Source organism: Triturus cristatus, chromosome 2_2 (assembly GCF_964204655.1).
Source record: "Triturus cristatus chromosome 2_2, aTriCri1.1, whole genome shotgun sequence".
Taxonomy (NCBI): Eukaryota; Metazoa; Chordata; class Amphibia; order Caudata; family Salamandridae; genus Triturus; species Triturus cristatus.
In genome coordinates this window covers 946,348,591-946,372,246 of record NC_140582.1, presented here as the reverse complement: position 1 = coordinate 946,372,246, position 23,656 = coordinate 946,348,591, and the positions used below count along the sequence as shown (strand labels likewise).

Below are 23,656 nucleotides of genomic sequence, written 5' to 3'. Positions count from 1 at the left end.
ACCCTGTGCCTCATGGGAACAGTCCAGCCCGAACTGCCAAGCCACGTCTTCCCTGGACCGGAAACAAGCTTCCTAGGACCGGTTTCTGGCATTTCAGCCGTCTTCAGCCAGGCTTGCTTGAATCCAGTGGCAAAGTGAGCAAGGGACTCACGTCTGAGCATACCCTGCCAACTTATGGCGAACAAAGCAAAACCAAAGGGAATAATGGACGGAGTGTTGAACATTGCAAGCACTCACCCCCAGTCAACTGATCTGGGTTTAATCCATCACCGTTCTTTAGCCCACTCTGCCACCCCAGTTCAGACATGGCCATATGCAAATCAGTCTGACCCTGTGCCTCATGGGAACAGTCCAGCCCGAACTGCCAAGTCATGTCTTCCCTGGACCGGAAAAGTTGGCAGGGTATGCTCAGACGTGAGTCCCTTGCTCACTTTGCCACTGGATTCAAGCAAGCCTGGCTGAAGACGGCTGAAATGCCAGAAACCGGTCCTAGGAAGCTTGTTTCCGGTCCAGGGAAGACCTGGCTTGGCAGTTCGGGCTGGACTGTTCCCATGAGGCACAGGGTCAGACTGATTTGCATATGGCCATGTCTGAACTGGGGTGGCAGAGTGGGCTAAAGAACGGTGATGGATTAAACCCAGATCAGTTGACTGGGGGTGAGTGCTTGCAATGTTCAACACTCCGTCCATCATTTCCTTTGGTTTTGCTTTGTTCGCCATAAGTTGGCAGGGTATGCTCAGACGTGAGTCCCTTGCTCACTTTGCCACTGGATTCAAGCAAGCCTGGCTGAAGACGGCTGAAATGCCAGAAACTGGTCCTAGGAAGCTTGTTTCCGGTCCAGGGAAGACATGGCTTGGCAGTTCGGGCTGGACTGTTCCCATGAGGCACAGGGTCAGACTGATTTGCATATGGCCATGTCTGAACTGGGGTGGCAGAGTGGGCTAAAGAATGGTGATGGATTAAACCCAGATCAGTTGACTGGGGGTGAGTGCTTGCAATGTTCAACACTCCGTCCATCATTTCCTTTGGTTTTGCTTTATTATAGTAGAGACATTTTCAACATAAGATCCTGCGTATAAAAACAAGTCTGCATTTGTTTCTTCACACATTTACATTATATTTTTAAAACCTGAGACGCTGTGACAGAGTACAAGTCTAGGGTGGATAGATGATAGTGGCTGGTGCCCATTATCATTTAGAAAGACATGAATTCAAACCCCTCTGCTCCTACTAGTGTGGGGAAGAAGGGTCCTACTCATGAAGTCAAATACACTTACAATGTGGCCACTCAGAGCGTTTCTCACCCTATGGCAGCATTAAGTATGCACAGGGCTCAGGAAGTGGTGCTCTGTAACTGCAGAGGGACCTGCCCACCATTAATTATTTCATCACTGGATTCACGGTATAATAAGGAAGTGATTATTTTTTTTTTTCCCATTTAGAAAACATCAGTAATAGAATTTGGACAAGAAGTTCTGTACATAGCAACAAGCGCATGATACAAAAGGTCATTACCAATCTGCGTAATAAGAGGCTTGTCAGAATGTTGTATGACAACTGAAATATGATACAATACAAAACATACAGTTATTAATGTATATCACAGATATTAACAGCAAGAGTAAAAAGGGGTTGGGGTTGATAGGAGTGTAACTGGTGTAGTGGTAATGTTAAGTTTAGAGGAGTAGTAGGAGGCAAATCGGAGTCCGAGAGCAAAAACTGTGTTGAGGACCCACAAGGTGGAAACAGAAGGGCATCAATGAAGTGAGCGAGTGATGGAGCCCTTGAAGTAGTCTGAATTAGATAAAGTCAATGCTACAGTGAAGCAGTTTAACACTAGGTTGTAGTGTTTCGTATTCTCAGTGATCAAGGCTTTGCACATTTTTGGACGAATTGCACACATTTTAGTGAGCACCGAATGGATTTTCAGAGCAATCCCAGGTTGGAAAGGGAGGTAAGCTGGGATAAACGAGTGTATACACAGACAGCTCATCATATCAGCCAATTATACCAAATTCATCAATGAAGCCATCACAGAAGAACACTTTTCAAGATAGACAATTAAGCACTGATTCAACCCCCTGCCTCTCTCTCCCAATCCACGCTCCACAGACAAGTGCAATGTCATCAATCACATCTTTAGCAAACAAATTACAGAAAATCTGACAGCAAATCGAAAACACCAAGTCTGCTTCTCTGCTTACACCCATCCCTTCTTCTAGAATCATGCAATGGTCTGTTGGTAACGTGTAAAAAACCAGCAGTCGGATAAACGAAGGCCACTTCAAAGGAAAATTACATCAGCATTGGCAGGAAACAGGAAATGATAAAGCTGGAATATGCCCAGTGTTCTCATCTGGTCGAAAGTGCCCTGCTATCATATCAGGCTCTACAAACAAAGGCAACCATAAAGTAAAAATAAAAACACTGGCACTGAAGGGAACTACTCTATGTGTGAATGTGCCCCTTGTGAAAAGCTAAATGCAGGTAATCAAAGTGAAGTTAGCCATTGGCTGAAATTGACCAACTGCCTCATGCTATATGCTGTATTGGGCGGAAGCAAAACATGGATGACACAAAAACAGACCAATTGATGAAAAGAGGTGCCTGAAAGCCAAAATATGTAAGTAAATGATATACACTATGTAACTGAAATCAAAAGATCTAGGCTAAACCCAGACCTAAACAAATGTTAAGGCGCAGCCAGCACTGGCTACTGTGCAACCTGGCTAAAAGACATTGACAAAGCCAATAGCTCTTGCATAGGCAAGACCTACCGGCCTTTTCAAAGGTTATTTTTATTCTTCTTTAGCTATGCTGCATATCAACAGGGCTGCAGGACAGCACACTAAAACCGATTTGCTAGGCCAGTAGCTCCCACAGGCAAGACTTATTGGCTTTGCCACTGATATTTCCAGTTCCAGGTGTGATTTGATTTATTTTTAAGTTTTTTTGTACATGTGTGGAAATGTGGATTTTCCTGATTCGTTATGTCCCCTATCTTGGACCCCAACGGTTCTATGTGCATGTCACAAGTACATGTATGTTCCCTCCAGTTCCAGTTTCCAAAACGCAAACATATGTGCGTCCACCGTCAACATGTTCTCTGTCAGATCCGCCATCAATGGGCTGGATATTCGATTCCTAAGTATGAAAGGCCACCGACTTTATATGGCTAAGTTACTCCATTTTTACAGTTCAGGCAAGTAGGCCCGATTCTGTCCTCAAAGCCTTCCCTGCTCTCTGTCTCTGACAGCTTCAGCTTGAGCTCGCATCTGTATCCATGAACTTTGTCCTACTCCCTGTGCAGCTAACGGTGCCTGCCTCGGCCAGTTTTGCCTGCCTGCCAAGAAGCTGTATTTCACCTTCGAATTATCTACTTTGCTCTTCAGCCGATGCATTCCTGTCTAGTGATTTAGGTAAACATTTCCTTTAGCTCACAAGCAAAGGACTCGGCCTTTCCGTCCTCCTGCAAGTAATTCATAGCCCTGTTGCCATGGAAAGTTTTCTGCCCCTCGCATCTCATATAGACACTTAGACGCTTGTACACGCACACACAGTCAGTATAGAATAGATTCTGTCCGAGAGTCTTTTCTTGTGGATAACATAGTTCTCTAAACATAGGATGTTAGATATGATTTGGGATTAGGTTGACTTGACCCCCCAGACTTCTCGTCTCCACATGTAGAGCTAAATGTCAAGTCCCCTTCACCCCCTAGTTGCACGTCAATCACACGTCATGCTGCTGCGCGCGCATCTATGTTAAGTATTATCTTATAGATCCACCTATGCATGATAATCAGAGCCAATCATGTTTCTTTCTGCTCCTTATTACGCCTAGTTTCGATTACGTACCACTATGTCATTCCTCTTATCAATTGTTACGCCTTTTGCATTCGTTTCATTGTAATGTATGACCTATAAAAGTTACTTCTTGTCAATAAAGTATTGTACTTCACTTCCTGAACCCTCGTGGTGACGGAACCTGAAGGCCGCCACTCGAGTCGGCCATTTTGGAATAAAGCCCATTCAGAAAATCTCTTATACCACGGATTCTGCCTCTTGTTATTCTGAGCTATTTTACTTTATTTTAGATTCCGCATGAAATTCAGTCAAGGTAAAAAGAATATTTACCACATAATGGCGCCCGAATAGGGACACTTTCTCATCTCACGCGCCGGCGGTGCGTTGCAGGCCCGGTCTCCTGCCACAGCTGGACGGACCATAAACGCGTACCAGCAGGATTTCCTGTAAGCTCCCTCCGGTCAAGCGGGGGCGACTGAGGCTGCGATCAACCCAGACGAGGCGGTGAGAAGTGCGAAGTATCCCGACCAGAGCCTAGCTGAGAGAGCAAGATCCGAGGTATACAGAGGCCCACCAAGGTTTTCGAAATCCCGATGTCCAGAGGGTCCGCTATCCGCAGTCATCGAGTCCCGTCCATTCTCTGAGGCCTTCCGTTTCAAGGAGCTACCCGGTGAGTACCATCGCCGGGGAGGCGTGTTGACGCGCACATAGGTTGTGCCGGTCAAGACGGATTTGGGTACACGAATCCGGTCTGCACTGTTTAGCAGTGTATATGTACTGTTTAGCAGTATATCAAGTATTCCGAAGTATCTAGTTATTGTCAAGAATTCTGCTTGGTGATTAGTTATGCAGACTGTCATCATTGTTGGTCATTTTTAAAGGTTAAAATGTTTAATGTTTAATGTTTAATGTGTTAAAAATGTCCTACATATTGTGGTATGAATGATTGTTCATTGTTGTGCTTTTTTTTGTATTAAGTGTGTTCAAGATTAAGTATCAGCTCAGTTGTCAATATGCCGCTCTTTTCGAAGTTAAGACAGATTACTACTAGAAAAGGGGTGCTTGAAGAAGCAGTTCCTATTCCTCCTAGGGACACTCCAGGGCATTTTATGTATCACAAGCATGGCTTAGATGCCATATTGTTTCTTGATCTATGGGTAGATTATACCAAGGGATTGCCGGAAAGTCAAAGGTGGCCCGCAGCGGGAACCTGGGATGCAGAGTGCATCATGAAAGTGGAGGAAGAGTTATGGAAAAGAAAAGTCAGACAGTCACAGAAAGACGCTGTTGAGTTATGGCGTAAAGAATCTCATAGACGTACAGAAAAAGCACGTAGACAAGAAGAGAGGAGTAAAGAGAGTTCAAAGGAAGTTCAAGAAAATATATTAATTGAGGAAGGTATCCGAGTGAAATCAGAACAAGTAGATAGACAAAGAAACGCTCTTATGAGTGGTATGTATCCTCTCCTAGCCGAAGGACTACCTAAGGCTGTTCCAGAGATGCCAAAAGACTTGCCACCCCCATTATTTCCAATTAAGGTACATCCAAAAGGGCATACCAGAACCGCAGAAGATGTTTTTCTTTCCTCATATCTAGATGACGCAGCTCCCGAGTATGCTAACCCCACACCACATAGACCGTCTGGCGGAGGGGTTCAACGTCAGGATCAGGTATCTGTCCCCGTGCAACAGCAAGTCCCGACACGAGCTCCGGCAAGCACATCTGTTTCCGCATCTGTCCCCGCAATCGATTCTACAGTGGTATCGACACCTATAGTTGCTGTGTCACGTTCGACGAATCCATTCACACCCGACGCCCCTGAAGGGGCCACGGGAGGTGCAAGCAATACTTTTACGCCACCTAGAATAAATAAACTTGTTTTTCAAGAATCAGCGCATTCACGTACACCCAAATTCGTAAGTGAACGTACGCTTAAGGAACTCCTTATAGATTGTAGATATGACCCGGTGGTCGGTAAAGAGGACGAAAGGGTCCTGGCATCATTACGTATCAGACGAGCCGCAGAGTATTTAGCGAGGTTACCAGGAATGACTACGCATCTAGATAACATATATCATTTTGTCCAAACAGGGCGAGACCCAGAATGTATTAACAGAGCTATGGAATTCCAGAAAGTAGAGATACAGGGGGAACTGTTACGTTTCCTCATAAACTGTGTGATCAGAAATCAAGACCGTCCGGGGGTAGACCCGAATACAATGCTTATTCTTACAAGATGGAGCCAGAATATATCAGAAGGGAGACACGATAAGAAAAACTGTATAATAGCCATGTGCCGAAAAATCCGTAGAGAAATAGAACGTATTCACGAAGAAAGATTGGAAACAGACGAGTTCGAGCAAGATGAAGTATCCGAATCAGGGAATTCCACAAGACAGTCAGAAACCATAGCATACGTAGGCAGAGGAAGATCCTGTGATAATACTAGATGCTTTTCTGATCCCATACACTCAGAATGTCCAAATAATAGCAGAACGTATCCGACGCCTGTAATAAATTTAAAGTCTCCTGAACATTTGTTCCAAGCCGCAGATAAACTACTACGAGAACGAAGGGGTTACCACCTCCTCGATTCCATGGATGAGCAAGAATTGGCCAGATCAGCCGTTCACTGGATTGACAGTCCTGGAAAATACGGTGATAAGACCGTAGCACACACGTTTTTTAACCTTAGTGCAGATGAACAACGTTTAGCTGGAATCTATATGATTCAGCAACTCCTTATACTATATAAGAGCCAACATGCTGACCCTGGTCCTTTACCTGATATATTAACGGAACTACTCACGAACAGATGGAAAGGTTCTAGTAACAAGTTAATTAAAGAAATATTAGTGTCACGTAAACAGTATGTCCTTTTTGTAAGTCCGGATTCTTTCTCGCTGCCCCGCAGAGAAAGAACGCCGTATTATATGGATAGACAAAATCCCTTACGAGAAGTGCACCCAATAAAAGGCGAAGATAATGAGTTTCACCGTGTATTTGTATACACACCCATATCAAAAATTGAATTGTTAGAGATGAAGAAAGTAGTACCAAGTCATGACAAAGACCCAGCGGGTTTCCATCGAGAAATTAAGGACATGTTGCTGATGGGAGAGTATACCTATCCTGATATTATGACGATATTAAAGGTGCTCTTACCTGCTGGCATTTATGAAAAACTGAAAGAAAAAGAGTGGGAAGTGGGAGACCAAAAGATAGATTGGACAGCATTAGAGACGGAAGAAAAGGCCCGAGCTGCAGGTTCAGGGCTCGGGGATAAAGTCAAAGCATTACCAGGTTTACTAGTACAAGTACTGCCACGTTTATTAACTACGAAAAAGGAAGATTGGGGTGCAATCACGGCCTGTAAACAAAAGCATGATGAAGACACAAGTGACTATTATGCCCGATTTGAAAAATGTTTTGGAATAAATAGTGGTATAAAAACAAGTAGTGAGTCGTATCCACATTTATTTGTGACAAAATTAGTAGAAAATGCTTTACCTCCAGTAAAGAATAGAATATTGAAATTCGAGAGTACCTGGCAAAGTAACACTCCGTCACAAATGCTACAAATGTTACAGTATCATCACAATAGAATTAGAGATGAACAAGAACACGAACAAAGACGTATGAAAGATACAAAAATGAAAATGCTAGTGTCTCAGACAGTACCGGCTGAAGGACATAAAAAGGGTATGACACATTCCGATTCAGCAGGACCGGTAAAAGGGACATGCAATTATTGCAAAAAGCCAGGTCATTACGTACACGATTGTCCAGTTTTAAAACATAATATCGCCATAGGTAAAACACAAGAAAGATCACGGCCACTCAGACAAGATCAGAATGAACAAGGAACTATGCCGCATTCCCAGGCCATGCCAGCCGCACAACAGCCAATACAGTTTGTGCCAGCTGCACCACCGTTGCCTGTTACTGCCACACAAACCACAACACGACAAATGTATCAGACTGCACAGTATGAATATCCTGAGTATCAGCGTTACGCATGAACCAGCCTAGAGAGGGAAGTTGACTTACCGCTTATCGAGATACCTGTAGATCAAGAAGGACCTTATGTACATAGTGAATTATTAGGTCAAGATAGAAAATTCTTACTCGATACAGGGGCAAGTCGAACAACTATAAAACGTAGTGAAGTTCCAGGGGCACCCCTCTCAGGCTCTCAAAATGTTTCCCTTGGTTTTTCAGGAAAACCTATTGTTAATGAAGTATCACAGCCTCTTCCACTTACGATAGGACCTTTGACACGAACTACAGATTTATTGCTTACTAAATCATGCCCAGAAAATCTGTTAGGAATTAAAACTCTGAAAGCCCTAGGAGCCATAATATGTTGTTCTCCGGGAGGAATAAGGTTGTTTTTACGTGATTTTAAAGGTCACTATGTGTCTAGAGACATGGATCCCCGACTACAGACTTTACCAGCACATCTATGGGCACAAGGCCCTACTGATGTTGGTTGCATGAACATTACACCATACCGAGTTACACTCAAGGCAGGAGTGGTATTACCACGATTGCGACAATACAAGTTACCGCAAGATGCTGTAGTGGCTTTGCTGAAAATCATTGATGAGTTAATTGCCCAAGGAGTAGTTGTAGAAACAGACTCCAATGTATGTAATTCGCCGATAATTCCGATTCTTAAACGAACTGACCCTACTGCTCCGCCAGTATACCGATTGGTTATTGATTTGCGTGAACTAAACAAGTGCATTGTGCCACAATTTCCTGTGGTCCCCGATATATCATCATTATTGACAGCAATTGATTCCGAAGCAACATTCTTTACTGTAATTGATCTCAAGAATGCCTTTTTTAGCGTCCCAATAGATCCGGAAAGCCAATATTTGTTCGGATTCAGTTTAAATGGGCGCAGCTTTAAATTCTCACGCGCTCCCCAAGGATTCACAGAAAGCCCCAGCATCTACAGCCAAGCACTGAAACGAGAACTTGACAGTATCCACATGCCAGTCAACACTGCACTGCTTCAATATGTCGATGATCTGCTGATCACCGCGAGAAGCGAACCTGAATGTGAAAAGGCTTCTCTAACAGTTTTACATTTTCTAGCCGACAAGGGGCACAAGGTGTCTCCTTCTAAGCTGCAATTCTGTGTCCAGCGAGTTATTTATCTTGGTCACTCGCTGTCCAAGGAGGGAAGGCAGCTTACACCAGATCGCATCCAGTTAATTGCTAACATGTCAATACCCCAGACACAAAAGGAGGTGCGGGCTTTCATAGGCCTCACTTCATATTGTAGGCAGTGGATCCCTCAGTACGCATTTCTAGCAAAACCACTCATTCAGTTAACCACACAGGAGGCAGCCACATCGACTGTTCTCCCTTGGACTCAGGAACATACACAAGCTTTTGAAAGCCTAAAGGAAGCTTTATGCCAAGCACCTGTTTTAGCAACACCATGTTATAGCAAACATTTTACACTCTTTGTTACAGAACGCGAAGGTACTGCTTTGTCAGTACTCACTCAGGATCAAGCAGGATCACGCAAGCCATGTGCTTATTTTTCCAGTACATTAGATCCCGTAGCTCAGGCTTTGCCCGCGTGCCTGAAATCAGTGGCAGCAACAGCTTTAGCAATCAGACAAAGCGATGCCATAGTGTTAGGACATCCATTGACAGTACAAGTACCACATGCAGTAGAAGTTCTTGTGAACCGAACACAAACACAACACTTGACCATAGCAAGACTTACCGGTTATGAACTGACATTGTTTCAGCCACACATAGAGATCCGACGGTGTAATACATTGAATCCTGCTACACTATTACCTGTAATTGGAACAGACCCACTAGCTCATGATTGTGTTGAAATTATTGAAATAAAGACGAAACCTAGACAAGACTTAACAGACGTTCCATTGTTAGATCCAGACCTGACGTTGTATGTAGATGGATCGTGCATGAGAGCAAGTACAGGAGACTTAGTGGCCGCGTATGCAGTCACAACAGACACTGAAGTTATTGAGACAAATTGTATAGATACTTTGTCAGCCCAAGCAGCAGAACTTATTGCTCTAACACAAGCCTGTATTCAAGCCACAAATAAGAAAGTTAATGTATACACTGACTCACGTTATGCATTCGGAGTTGTACATGACTTCGGCGTGCTGTGGCGAGAGAGAGGTTATTTAACCTCCCATGGTGCCCACATTCAGCACGGAACCCTCATTCATGCCTTGTTAGACGCAATACATCTACCAACTGCCATATCGATTATGAAATGTAAAGCACACACGAAGGTTACTGATATCATTTCTCAAGGCAATGATTTAGCTGACAGAACAGCTAAACAGACTGCTCAGAATCGCACATTAGACATGACAAAGCCAATAGTTCAGACACCAACACAGTGTATGACAATTAAGGATCCCGCACTTGACGTAATTGACATACAGACACATGCTACTGCAGAGGAATTAAAGAAATGGACTGAACTAGGAGGGATCCAGACAGATCAGGGATGGATGACGAAGGAGAAATCTGTATGGTTTCTTCCTGACTCTATGGTCCAGGCCATTATAGCTACAATTCACAGCCCAGCGCATTTAGGAGAGAAAGCTATGCTAGATAGCATTCAACACATTTGGTTCAACAAACATTTACGAGCAGCAGCTAAACAAAAAGTCCGTACCTGTATGATATGTTGTCAGTTCAACCCAGGAAAAAGTGTTCCCGTAGAACAGGGTGGATTCCAGACTCCTGATCATCCTTTTGAAGTGCTCCAAATGGATTATATCCAGATGGAACGATGTCGAGGATTCAAATATGTTCTGGTAGTTGTCTGCGCTCTCTCCCGATGGACTGAGGCGTACCCAGTATCAGATTACACGGCCCCGACTACTGCCAAACAGTTAGTTCGAGAATTCTTCCCGCGGTACGGTTTACCACGTGTTGTATATTCAGATAACGGCCAGCCTTTCTCATCCGAATTAATGAAACATGTCTCACTTTTGTTGGGATATCAGTGGAAATTCCACTGTGTCCGACACCCCGAGGCAGCAGGTCTCGTGGAACGACATAATCAAATTTTGAAAATCAGATTGTCTAAAATATGTAAGGAGAAAGGTGTTGACTGGATAGTAGCATTACCAGTTGCACTATTTTACATAAGAATGGTAGCACACTCTCGAACAGGGCTATCCCCGTATGAGGTGATCTTCGGAAGGCCACCAAATATGTGGGGGACGCCTATACCACGTAAAATAACTGATGTTAATTGTAATATGCTGACAGATTACTTGGCTTCCTTGATGTCTGCACTACAATCTTGTCGTTCACAGGTAGCTGCAGCTTTTCCTGACAACACTGAGGTGAAACCCCATGACGTTGCTCCGGGGGATCTGGTGTTTGTAAGAAATTTTGATCGGAAGACCCAGTTGGAGCCCAGGTGGAAAGCACCGAAGCTAGTCCTGCTGACCACAAGAACAGCCGTGAAAGTTGAGGGCCGCAAGGGCTGGATACATTCCAGCCACATTAAGAAATTTCATGGACTATCCTCGGATATAGACACTGTGCCCTGCACTCCCTCACAGACTGATTCAAAACTTCCTTTTGTTGAACAGAATGACTCTCAGTGCTATAAATTAAAGCTTAGGCCCAAACAGTCGAGCAATTTGATTGTTTAAGTCCTCTCCAAGGTGAAGCGGTTGAATTGTCTCCGACATGTATCCCTTGGACCTGAGTAGAGAAAATACCCGAGAAATGTTGAAACGACAGGCGTATTGTAAATCACTGCGTAGCTACTGTATGAGGACATTATTAATTTTGTTTTTATTGAGTGTTTTAATAATTATTACGAGTGTGATTTTGCACATATATCATCCTATTTCTAGACATGTTTATAATGTTGCTGCTGAACATTCTTTTAGTGACCTACCGCCACATGAATTATCTTATAGACTTGCGCTGCGCAATAACACCTTCATTAGTATGTTACATCATTCCCATCAGACTAGTAATGCCACCAATTGTTGGGTGTGTGGCCGACTCCCTCCCTATCAGAATAACAAAGGAGTTCTGCCTTTCTTTCCACATCCGTTCACACACAATGGCTCCTGTGGAGCATGGTTTAGTTTACTAAATTCCATAGACCCAGACACAGCAGTTTATCAACAACATTGGATATGGGGAAATCTGAATCTAGTTTTATTCAAAGTCTGTCATCCTAATAAGGAGGGTCACCCCAGTAGAACAGGAACTGATCTAGAAAATGAAGTGTATAAATTAGGTAATTTTACACCTAATCTTATGATTCTGAATGTCAAATCCGAAGTTGAACTAATTCTGCCCACTATGTCAGTATTTCCAGTTAAGGGTGAATTATGTGTAAGAAAAGTTGGTTCCATACATATGGGCCATAGCCAATGCGTTACTACAGTAGAATATAGTGATCAAGGTAAATCTTCATTTAGAGCTTCTCGCCATTCTTACTTTATATGTGGTCAGACGGCATATATGCGTCTGCCTCTAGATTGGGATGGTACCTGTTACATAGCATTCCTTCTGCCACCTGTTTTCCTAGCTCCACCTGATTATTATCGGAATGTTCATTTAGTACACAATAGAGAGCGAAGAGATCTCCCAGTTGTCGATTATACTGAGACGGCATGGGACAAGTATGTAGATTTCAATAAAGGTATCTTTCCCTATATAGGTACAATATCAAATAGTAAGCTGATACGTAAACTAACCAAGACTCTCGAAGCTGTAGTAAACGAGACTATAGCCGCCCTAGGCAATCTGACAGAGGAACAATCAGTAATGAGAATTGTTGTTCTCCAGAATCGTCTTGTCCTTGACGTCATCCTGGCCGATAGGGGCGGAGCTTGCAGGGTCATCGGATCCAGCTGCTGCATATTCATACCAGAAAATTCGCCATCTGTATATAAAGCTATAACACGCCTTCATAAGATTGTGAGCCAGATACACGAAAATCCAGGCACTTGGACGTGGTCCGGGTGGTTTTGGAGTGTGATATCAGCCTGGGGATGGAGAGTTCTATCCTTCCTAGGTATTGGCCTTCTTATGCTCTTCAGTTGTTGTTTATGCCTGCAATGTGGACCAGCGATTTGTGGTCTGTGTGCCACATCATGCATTCCATATCAAGGTTCTCGTTCAAAATGCCGGAAGAAGAAGGAAGAAGAAATGATGCTCCATGAGCAAATCGATGGAATAATGAAGATTGATATCTCTTGAAGGGCAAGTAGGGGACAAGGAGGGAATGTGGAAATGTGGATTTTCCTGATTCGTTATGTCCCCTATCTTGGACCCCAACGGTTCTATGTGCATGTCACAAGTACATGTATGTTCCCTCCAGTTCCAGTTTCCAAAACGCAAACATATGTGCGTCCACCGTCAACATGTTCTCTGTCAGATCCGCCATCAATGGGCTGGATATTCGATTCCTAAGTATGAAAGGCCACCGACTTTATATGGCTAAGTTACTCCATTTTTACAGTTCAGGCAAGTAGGCCCGATTCTGTCCTCAAAGCCTTCCCTGCTCTCTGTCTCTGACAGCTTCAGCTTGAGCTCGCATCTGTATCCATGAACTTTGTCCTACTCCCTGTGCAGCTAACGGTGCCTGCCTCGGCCAGTTTTGCCTGCCTGCCAAGAAGCTGTATTTCACCTTCGAATTATCTACTTTGCTCTTCAGCCGATGCATTCCTGTCTAGTGATTTAGGTAAACATTTCCTTTAGCTCACAAGCAAAGGACTCGGCCTTTCCGTCCTCCTGCAAGTAATTCATAGCCCTGTTGCCATGGAAAGTTTTCTGCCCCTCGCATCTCATATAGACACTTAGACGCTTGTACACGCACACACAGTCAGTATAGAATAGATTCTGTCCGAGAGTCTTTTCTTGTGGATAACATAGTTCTCTAAATTGTAATTGTAATGGTATTTGTAGAGCGCGATTGCTGCCCATGGGCGTCCAAGCGCTAAGCTGACCAGAAGTGACGGAGGAGGTGCTATGGTACAGTGGGTTTGTCAAACAGCCATGTTTTTAAGTTTTTGCGGAATGATAGAAGATTTGAGTTGGACCGGAGTGGGAGGGGAAGGTCGTTCCAGAGCCTGGCGGTATTCAGCGAGAACATTCTTCCCCCTGCTCTGGCTCGCTTTACTCTGGGAATGACGGCAAGGAAGGCCTCCTTTGATCGTAGGTTCCGGTTGGGATGGTAGGGGTTAACAAGATTTCTGTTGATCGCTGGGCTTGTGTTCCAGAAAGTGCGGTGCGCCAGGCACAGTGCTTTGAAGGCTATCCTCTGCCTCACTGGCAGCCAGTGGAGAATTTTTAGGGCAGGTTTAGCAGACTGAGTGCGCGGGATTTCTAGCAAGGAACGAGCTGCACAGTTCTGGACAACCTGCAGTTTTCGAAGTGTAAACTCAGGTGCCCCCATGTATAGGGCATTGTTCGAGTCAAGGCGAGACTGGATTAGCCCTTGGACCGCAACCTTTTTGGCTTCTAGTGGCAGCAGTGGAAGAACCTTCCTCAAGGTTCTTAGAAGGCCAAAGCATGTGGCAGATAGTTTAGTGGCCTGGGTGGAGAAGGAGAGTTTGCTGTCCAACCATACTCCCAGGCTCTTCACGCTTTCCTTTGGGGTGGGGGGGGGACCCAGTGCATTAGGCCACAGGGAGGTGAATGGAACTGGAGAAGGTGGGCCTAGGAGCATGAGTTCCGTCTTATCTCCATTTAATTTAAGGGAGGAGTTGGTCATCCAACCCTTTATGTCCTCTAGGCAGTGTAGCAGATCGGCAGGGGAGCACTTACTGTTCTCGGTGGCCAGCGAGACCACCAGCTGGGTGTCGTCGGCGTATGACACGATTTTGATGCCATGTGGTTCGACGACACTTGCCAGCGGCCTCATGTAGACGTTGAACAGCACAGGGCTCAGGGAAGAGCCCTGTGGTACTCCGCAGCTCAGGGGTTTGCTTGAGGATACTGTTACACCGTCGAAGATCTGAAACGACCTCCCAGACAGAAAGGATTCCAGCCACCTTAAAGCGTCACCTGAAACTCCGATGTTATGGAGACGGTCCAGCAAGGTGGAGTAGCTGACCGTATCGAATGCGGCGCTTAGATCAAGGAGGATCACTGCCACTGATCCTCCTTGGTCCAGAATCCTTCTAGTATCTTCGGTGACTGCTAACAAGGCGGTTTCTGTCCCGTGTTGAGGTCTAAAACCTGTCTGAGATGTGTGTAACAGCGAGTGATCCTCCAGGTACTGCACCAGCTGGGCATTTATGTGCTTCTCTAGCACCTTGCTCGTCCAAGGAAGGAGTGAGATGGGACGGTAACTTGACAGATCGTTTGGGTCTAGGCTCGGTTTCTTTAGCAGTGCCCGTACCATGGCCTGCTTCCAGGCAGTGGGGACAGAGCATGCAGAGATGGACGAGTTCAAGAGATCCAAGATTACAGGCAGGATGGTTTTACTTGCCTGCATCAGGATATCTGGAGGGGCAGGGTCACGGGGAGATCCCGACTTGACCGCACGGGCCACTTTGCCTAAAGTGTCGAGGTCAAGGGGGAGAAAGTGCTCGAGCGACGGCTGGCCTGGACGGGGGGGTGGTCTGAGGCGAGATGGTTTGAATGCTTCCGGGGGGGTAGCTGCAGGTGGAAAGGTGGAATAAATTTTTGAAACTTTGTTATGGAAAAAATCTGCAAGCTCGTTACATTGCTTCTGGGATTTGATAGGGGGGGGAGCCGTGGTGGCGCTAGAGCATTGTTTTATAATTTGGAAGATTTCCTTAGGTTTGGACTTCGCTTCCATTATTTTCTCTGAAAAGTAGGTAGCCTGGGCTGCTCTAATCCCTTCTTTATATACCTTGATGGCCTCTTTATAAGAGGTCTTCTTTTCTGGGAGGAAATCTAGGCGCCAAGCTCTCTCTTTTTGTCTGCAAGTGCGTTTTAGCTGTTTTAGAGAGTCAGAAAACCATGGGGCAGATTTCTGAAGTCTCTTAGAGGAGGATTTACGCATCGGGAGAGTGGAGTCTAATGAACGGGTGATCCAGTCTCTATAGATGTCATTTCCCACATTAGGATCCGAGCAGGGGGAGGGGCAAGTGGAATCCAGTTGGTGCAGCCAGGATTCCAACGGGAGTTTTGACCAGTTCCTCCTGATGGTCACTTGAGGGGGTACTTGGGGATTTTTATAAGTGGCCCACGAGAAGGGGACCAGAAAATGGTCTGACCACGGAAGGGGGATGGGTGGATCAACCGTTAGGTCCAGGCAGTTGCTGAAAATGGGGTCTAGCAAATTGCCTTTTCCATGGGTCGGAGCCGCCACCAGCTGGGTGAGTTGGAGGGCCTCCAGATCTTCTAGTAAGTTCCGTGCGATGTGATCAGTAGGGGAATTAAAATGAAGATTGAGGTCCCCCAGAATCGTGTGGTTGGCTGATGTGAGGGTTCTTTCCGCAATGATTTCTGGCAGGGACCTGTGGAACATGTTTGCAGGTTCCGGGGGGCGATAAATCAGGGTGCCTGAGAAGGAGTTGTTTGCATCGAACTCTAAGCAGAAAGTTGCGCTTTCACAGTCAGGGATAGTGTCTGCCGAGAAACGGCATTGGTACTGGCTTTTCAAGATGATCGCCAGACCTCCGCCTCTGCCGACCGGTCTATCCACTCTGAGAATGTGATAACCTACGGGTAGTGCTCGCACCACGTCTGGATCGGAGTGGGCAGTGAGCCATGTTTCTGTCAGGAAGATTGCGTCAGGCTTTTTCTCCTCGAGCAACATGGCAATCTCCGTATGGTGTTTCGGCAGAGAGCGGCAGTTTAATGCAAACATATGGAACACCTGTACCTTTGCCGACGGAGTTTTGCGGAAGAGGTGCTTGCATCCCTGACATGAGCTGGGTAGTTCGGTGGGGACATATATAAGAGGGCATTGGGAAGTACAGAACCTACCTATTTGGTGTAGGGCCGCCGAGCTATAAATCCTGCTCTGGGCGGGGAAGGGGCCAGGGGTTGTGGCCCTGGGTCCCGGCTGGTCGCGGACGGGCGCAGACGGGCTTGCCTTTGGCGCGCCTTCGGCGCGCAGACGGCGCTCCCGCTGCGCTCGTCCGCTGCGCTTCCTGTAGATGCACATTTGTAGGGCGAGGGGGCGTGGCCTCTAGTGGGCGTGTCCGGCGAGCGCGCCTGCTCTGATGGCGGCCGCTTTGTTATTGTAGTAGCGCTACAGCGTATGCACCGCTGAGTGCTTCAGGGGGTCTTTTGGCAATTCAATTGGTTTAAAAAACAGATTTAACAAGTGACACCACACAAGATTTAAAACTTGGATTAAGTAAGAGATGCCGTCAACATTTCAAGTCCTACATATTATCTATGGAAAAATGGCAGGCTTTAGACCGTGTACTAGCTACCAAAAACCCAGCAGTGAATGGAGTTAACGGACAATTTTCATTTTTATATTTTACATGTATTGTACTTTTGTATATCTTTTTTATGCTTTACTGGATACCAGAAACAATATTTTTCTACCTCAGATGTACAGCTTTTAGGATAAAAAAATATATATGTCTGTTATTTATAGCTTTTGTATCCTAAACATAGGATGTTAGATATGATTTGGGATTAGGTTGACTTGACCCCCCAGACTTCTCGTCTCCACATGTAGAGCTAAATGTCAAGTTCCCTTCACCCCCTAGTTGCACGTCAATCACACGTCATGCTGCTGCGCGCGCATCTATGTTAAGTATTATCTTATAGATCCACCTATGCATGATAATCAGAGCCAATCATGTTTCTTTCTGCTCCTTATTACGCCTAGTTTCGATTACGTACCACTATGTCATTCCTCTTATCAATTGTTACGCCTTTTGCATTCGTTTCATTGTAATGTATGACCTATAAAAGTTACTTCTTGTCAATAAAGTATTGTACTTCACTTCCTGAACCCTCGTGGTGACGGAACCTGAAGGCCGCCACTCGAGTCGGCCATTTTGGAATAAAGCCCATTCAGAAAATCTCTTATACCACGGATTCTGCCTCTTGTTATTCTGAGCTATTTTACTTTATTTTAGATTCCGCATGAAATTCAGTCAAGGTAAAAAGAATATTTACCACACATGGCCCATGCAGTCAAATGGCTGCTGAAGAGAGATTAGATAAAGATTTTTACCAATACTATTGTGATTCTAAGGTTCATCCTTTATTTAAACTTCATGGTTGTGAAATATGAAACTTAACCGTGTATAGCTTCCTAAAGCAATCACTGCATTCCTGAAATCACATTTGATTGCATATCAGGTATTTACATTAGCTTACTATGACATACTATACAGAATAATAGTTACGCATGAGAGTATTCGTATTTATAACAAAGACTCCTGCATTCACAAATAAGCACATAGAGAAGAAAGTGTGGTTTAGAAATTATCACACACACTGTGTAAATGTTAATATTTATTTTAAAAAATTATATATATGCAGTGAATGCACATTTTAACAGATGTCGCTGATATGACCTGTAATCCTATCAACATAATGTATAGAACTGAATGAAAAGTTTTTCAAATCACACGTTTAAAAAACAAAACTTTTAAACCAATATAAAATACGTACAGTCTAACGAGATTTGACAGTCCTTTGAAAATGTCTGCATTCAGGCAACCGATTTTGTTATTACCCAGGTCCCTGAAAAAAACAATAAATTAAATGAATACTTTAATCAAAACAACATTAATTTCATAAATATTTTTTTAAATTCTATTTGTTGTTTCAAACAAATAATTTTCTCAATGTATACAAAGCAATTTCTATATTCGTTTTTATTGTAGAGTCTTTGTCTGCACAGTATTATTCAAAGGTTTTCGTATGATTCAGTCGGCCACTTTGGTGAGTTCCACATTTGCTGTTCAATAGACAGAACAGGAGTATTAGTGTACTTGGTGGGGACAGGCATTGATACCAGCTTTTTAATATTAACCCAATTATATGCAGGTGTTTAAGTCTAAGAAAACGGACCGGTTTCACATAGGCACAATTACTGGGCCAATGTATTATGGTCAGAACGCAGAGAAGCAAGATGAGATGGTTTGGTGAAAGGGACCACTTCCTAAACAAAACCTTTGGAATTCTACATGGATGTAGCCATGCTGCTGTGATTGGGCTTTGTTTGCAGTTCCTATACTGTACTGATGATTTTACTCATTAGTACTGCAGCAACTCGTTCCCATTCATTTTCTTCCTGGAAGGCTTTCCGGTCCATAGATTTTGATGCTATAATATTCATTCTGCTTATGCAGTCCAATATCACTTGAATATTTATAGTCTTTTCTGCATAATTTGGGTTAGGTCTACTCATTGATGTATAATTGTAATTGTATTTATATAGCGCTTCCAACGCGTCAAATCGGTTTTCGGCGAGTAGCACGTTACTCTGGACCAAAAAGGATTAGTGGTGGATTAGTATAGGGAAATATGAGTTAATTTGAGTGGTGGACATGCGAGTCTGTTAGTTGGATTGAGTAGGATAATGGAGGGATAGAAAAGGGAAGAGTCTAGAAAGTGTTTATTTGGGAGATGATAGTAGGAAAATGAGGTTTGGGACGAGTCAAAGGAGGGATTAGTTAAGGAGGAATTTAAAGAGAGCTATTTTGGGGGGATTACAATAGTAAAATGAGGCTTGGGTGAGACAAGGAGGGATTGACAAGGGAAGAGTCCAGAAGGGGTTATAATGGAGATCATAGTAGTACAATGAGGTTTGGGATGAATCAGAGAGTGGAGGTAGAGGATATATTGAGAGAGGGATAGGATGAGACAGAGTAGCGCATTTGAAAGATTCAATTTTTAAAAAAATTATAATTATTTGTTCTACAGTAGGAGTAAAGCACCAAACACAGTTACATAACCAAATCGAAAGGGTTAGCATGTATAAGGAAGACAACACAGAGATTCAAAGTTTTATTACATAAACTCAGCCATCCAAGTGTTGCACTAGAACCCAATTCAGCTGTGCATTTTATATCTATTTTCATAATTTATTTTAATGTTATCTTTTACTTAACAGTGAAGCACCTGTAGACAAAAATAGCCATGACAATACTGTCTGTTACATACTGTGACAGAAAAACAGAACAGAGACCCACCAGCATCCAATAAAACAACCCAAATGAAAACTATGCAGTGGCCCAGAACCACCTCAAGCATAGAGTTATGAATTGTCAAGCAGACCCAAAGAACATCTACATATTTCAAAAACCATAGCCATTATACACATTTGCACAAAGAAATACATAATCTAGATAAATACATATAATCAAATGCCGCACGTCCCAAAGACTTGCGCACCTGTAAGTCAGGTGTACCCAGTGCCTAATCTTTGACAATGTCTTTAACAACTTCATAAGGATGAATTATCGGTGGAGGCCAAAAAGTGCCTCCTTAATATCACAGGGGAGGAGACGTAGCCTCGTTATTCCAAGAAATGGTACATCTGGCTTCGGGGGTGGCTAAGCGCAATATTGCATAGAGATGGAGAGCCATCTCTCTCCCACACCAGGAAGTGGACTAGGAAGCGGAACTTGATTGGTGTCAGAGAGCACAGCACACAGTCTTTCTCACCAGAGGATGCCCCTGTAAATGGAAAAAGGTGTGAGGGATAGCTGAGCTACCCGAGTATGTGACTGGCCATGGAGTTGTGGATGTTAAAGTTGTTATTCAATACAGGGATTCTACCATTTATTACATGGATCTATACATCCATATGTGTGTGCTATTCTTATTTAAGGTGTTAATCATACGTAAATGATGGTGTCATGAAAAGATCTAAGCACCTTCTTTTAATTTCAGGAAGGGCAATATTTCAAAAATTGTAAAATACGGCTCACACACAAACCTGATTCAGTGTCATGCTTCATCATTGGGGTCTTCCCGCCCCTCTACAGGACGGGGCGTGCTACAACCTACGTAGATTCGGGAGCACTTTATTTAGGGATTAGTGTATATGTGTAGTGCGTGGGATCGTGAAAAAAGTGTGCAATGATAAAAAATTCTCTGGCTTGTGGAAAAAATATATTTTATTGCCTTCCCTAGCTGAGAATAGTAAAAATGGGAAGGTGTAGATGGTATACTATGATGAGTCACCTTCTACAAGGTCGACATGTTTCAGAAGCCATCCCCTTGGCTTTACACCTCACTGGGTGATATAATAATGAATGTACATATGCCTGCTGGTCACAAGTACTGTCCGCTGTACCCTATTTGGGCAGTTGACAAATATACCAGGAGTATATCCTGCAAACACACCTGAAATGAAAAACATTATGGATAAACAATGACATTCATCACATCATATATTCACATCACCATCACGTGGAAAGTAGAATGCTCTTTGTCACTGTGATATATTTCTCTTATGCAACCCTCTTGTGGCCATTTGTACCACTTGGTAAATATCCTCTACCCATATGCCAGCTAAAGATATACTCCTCGTGGTTGTAGTCCAGTTTCACATTTATTCTGAACCCTTTCAAACATATGTCAGTTTTAGCAAATTATATCTTTCGTTCTAAAACATTCATACATTTAAAAAGGAAGTTATATACAATCGTTATGTACTCCAAATGGTCTTAGATAGATTTTCAATACAACTATGCACTCGCTCTTTTCGAAGTACGCTCTCATGACGTGCCTTTGAAGTTGTTCAACAAACGCCTGTGCACTCGCTCTTTATAAAATGTGCTCCCATGGCGTGTCGTTCTAAATAAAGTTTGTATGCATGCTCTCAAAGGAACGTGCCATTGAAGGTTGCTATAAATACATACATCTGTGTGTTATCGTTACTGCTCCATGAGCTGTCACGAGAGGTGTAAGGGCGCCTTCAATTAGACACTGTGGGTATTTAGAAACACAGAGGAAAAACAAGGTTTTAACACCGGAGTCGTTGTGGTATCCAAAACAAAACGCCGTCTCTCTGGCTTTTTAAAGACATACCATTGTCTTACTTACATGCTGGAAGGAGCGGTCACCAAGGAATTACCTTCTCGTGTCTCGCCGGAACCTGGTCTGAGGATTGTCAGAGCCCGGCGTTTTAACGTATGTGCCATGCATGGAGGCGCGCTCAAAAAAAGGAAACAGCTGGGGTGAAAAACACTAGACTGGGCAATTTCAAAGATGGCCGCCGGTAAATGGATCATTTCCCATCATATTCCCACTTCATTTATTTCTAACCTTGAACAGGGATTTTTTTTCAATAAAGTCTTTTTAAGGGATTTAATACTTTTGAGTTTACCAATCTACACATCTAGTCAACATTGGGCTTCTGACACAATTCTCAGATTCAGACAGCGTAATCAAGAAAAGTTATCTGGCAAAGAGCCCCTTTTTAGAAGCTCACTGGGCATTGCAACACTGGCCCAACGAGGAGGTAGCCCAATGATGAAGCATGCCACCCCTAGGGGTGCACAAGAGTTCTTGCTCCTATATTTTCAATACCCCTTCCCCCTCAGATTTGTTAAGTAACACAATTGGTGTTAACCTTGATTACCTCCAATCATTCATATTCTATTGCTGTCTTTTAACCCCTTCCCCGCTCATGACGCAACCCCTCCGTCATGAGCCACGGGTGCCGTGTGCTCATGACGGAGTGGTTCCGTCATGCTGCGGCCGTTGGCCGCCGTTCCGCCCACGCTGCGCTAATTCCCCGCCTGCGCGGGCGATTAGCGCAGTGGGCGGAGTCGTGACGGAACCACTCCGTCATGAGCACAGCTCAACCGTGACTCATGACGGAGTGGCTCCGTCATGAGCACAGAGCCACCGCGCTGCCCCCAAACCCCCCCCCAGCGCTGCGGCGGAATTCCTGCCGCAGCCAAGGGGTTAAATAGGCCTGGCGTGAAAATGATCGTACATGGGTGTAGTCATGAATTTTGAGCTACTCTTTTTACGCACAATTCCCATTTGTTGCAAAACTATAGCAAAGGGGCACAAGAACAACGGAAACAACTAGAACGCAAGCAGCTGCTGTTCGCAGAAAATCTGTTTTTGTTTTTTTAACTGCTCAGATATGACAATCTGCAGGTCATTAATCTGAAATCTTTTCATGGATGGTGAAAAGAGTCTGTTCCAGAGAACAGGCAAGGGGGAGGGCAGAGAGAAACCTGGGGTTAGATGGAGTTCCCAGAAAGAGTGCTACCGAAGGTAAGCAACTTGTTCTTCTGATGGATACATCTAACCTCAGATTCCTCATTTGTGAATAAATACCAAAGCAGTAGCTCCCCAGGTGGTGGCTCTGTGGAATGCTCATACCAGAAAATCCTGCAGGACCAAGCAGGCAAAATGTCCTTTACGCCAGACCGGGCCATCAAGGCAGTAGTGCCTCGTCAATGTATAAAGTGAAACCCATGCTGCAGTCTGACAGAGGTCCAGCACAAACACTCCAAGTGCCAACATAGTGGCAGCAGCCTTGGCACTGGTCGCGTGCTTTCTCAACCATTTTGGGAGCTGTTTCTTGGCCAATGCTTAGCAGATCTTTATAGAGAGGAGTATCTAACTTGATATGGTCCTTTTCTGCACTGCCTTACTCATTTTTGCTCCAGTAAACCCCATAAAGAGCTGACTATCTGATGGTCTTTGGAACGATCACTGTGAAAGCTCAAAGCTCTTTTGGCATTCAAGTGGTGGAGTCTCTCTTCCGCTTTTTCAGGATGAAGCAGAGCAAAGAACGCTGCAACAGTCATCTCCATCACCATGCAGACGGAACTCGAAGTCAGAAGCAAAAGGAATGTGGAGTGTTCTGAGCAAGGCAGAGTTCCATCTGAGTCGGAGTGAGGCGACTTTGGTTGATGTCATGTTGGATTTGCTC

The 23,656-nt window shown here is 44.2% G+C and overlaps 1 protein-coding gene across 1 annotated transcript in view; it reads right to left on the bottom strand.

Moving 5' to 3' along the window:
- ADGRA3 (adhesion G protein-coupled receptor A3) overlaps nt 1-23,656 on the bottom strand; it is a 399,594-nt gene that overhangs the window by 227,198 nt on the left and 148,740 nt on the right. Inside the window, exon 4 of the mRNA XM_085642355.1 lies at nt 18,418-18,489. Coding sequence (XP_085498481.1) covers nt 18,418-18,489 — 72 coding nt within the window. The remainder of the gene's footprint in view (nt 1-18,417; nt 18,490-23,656) is intronic.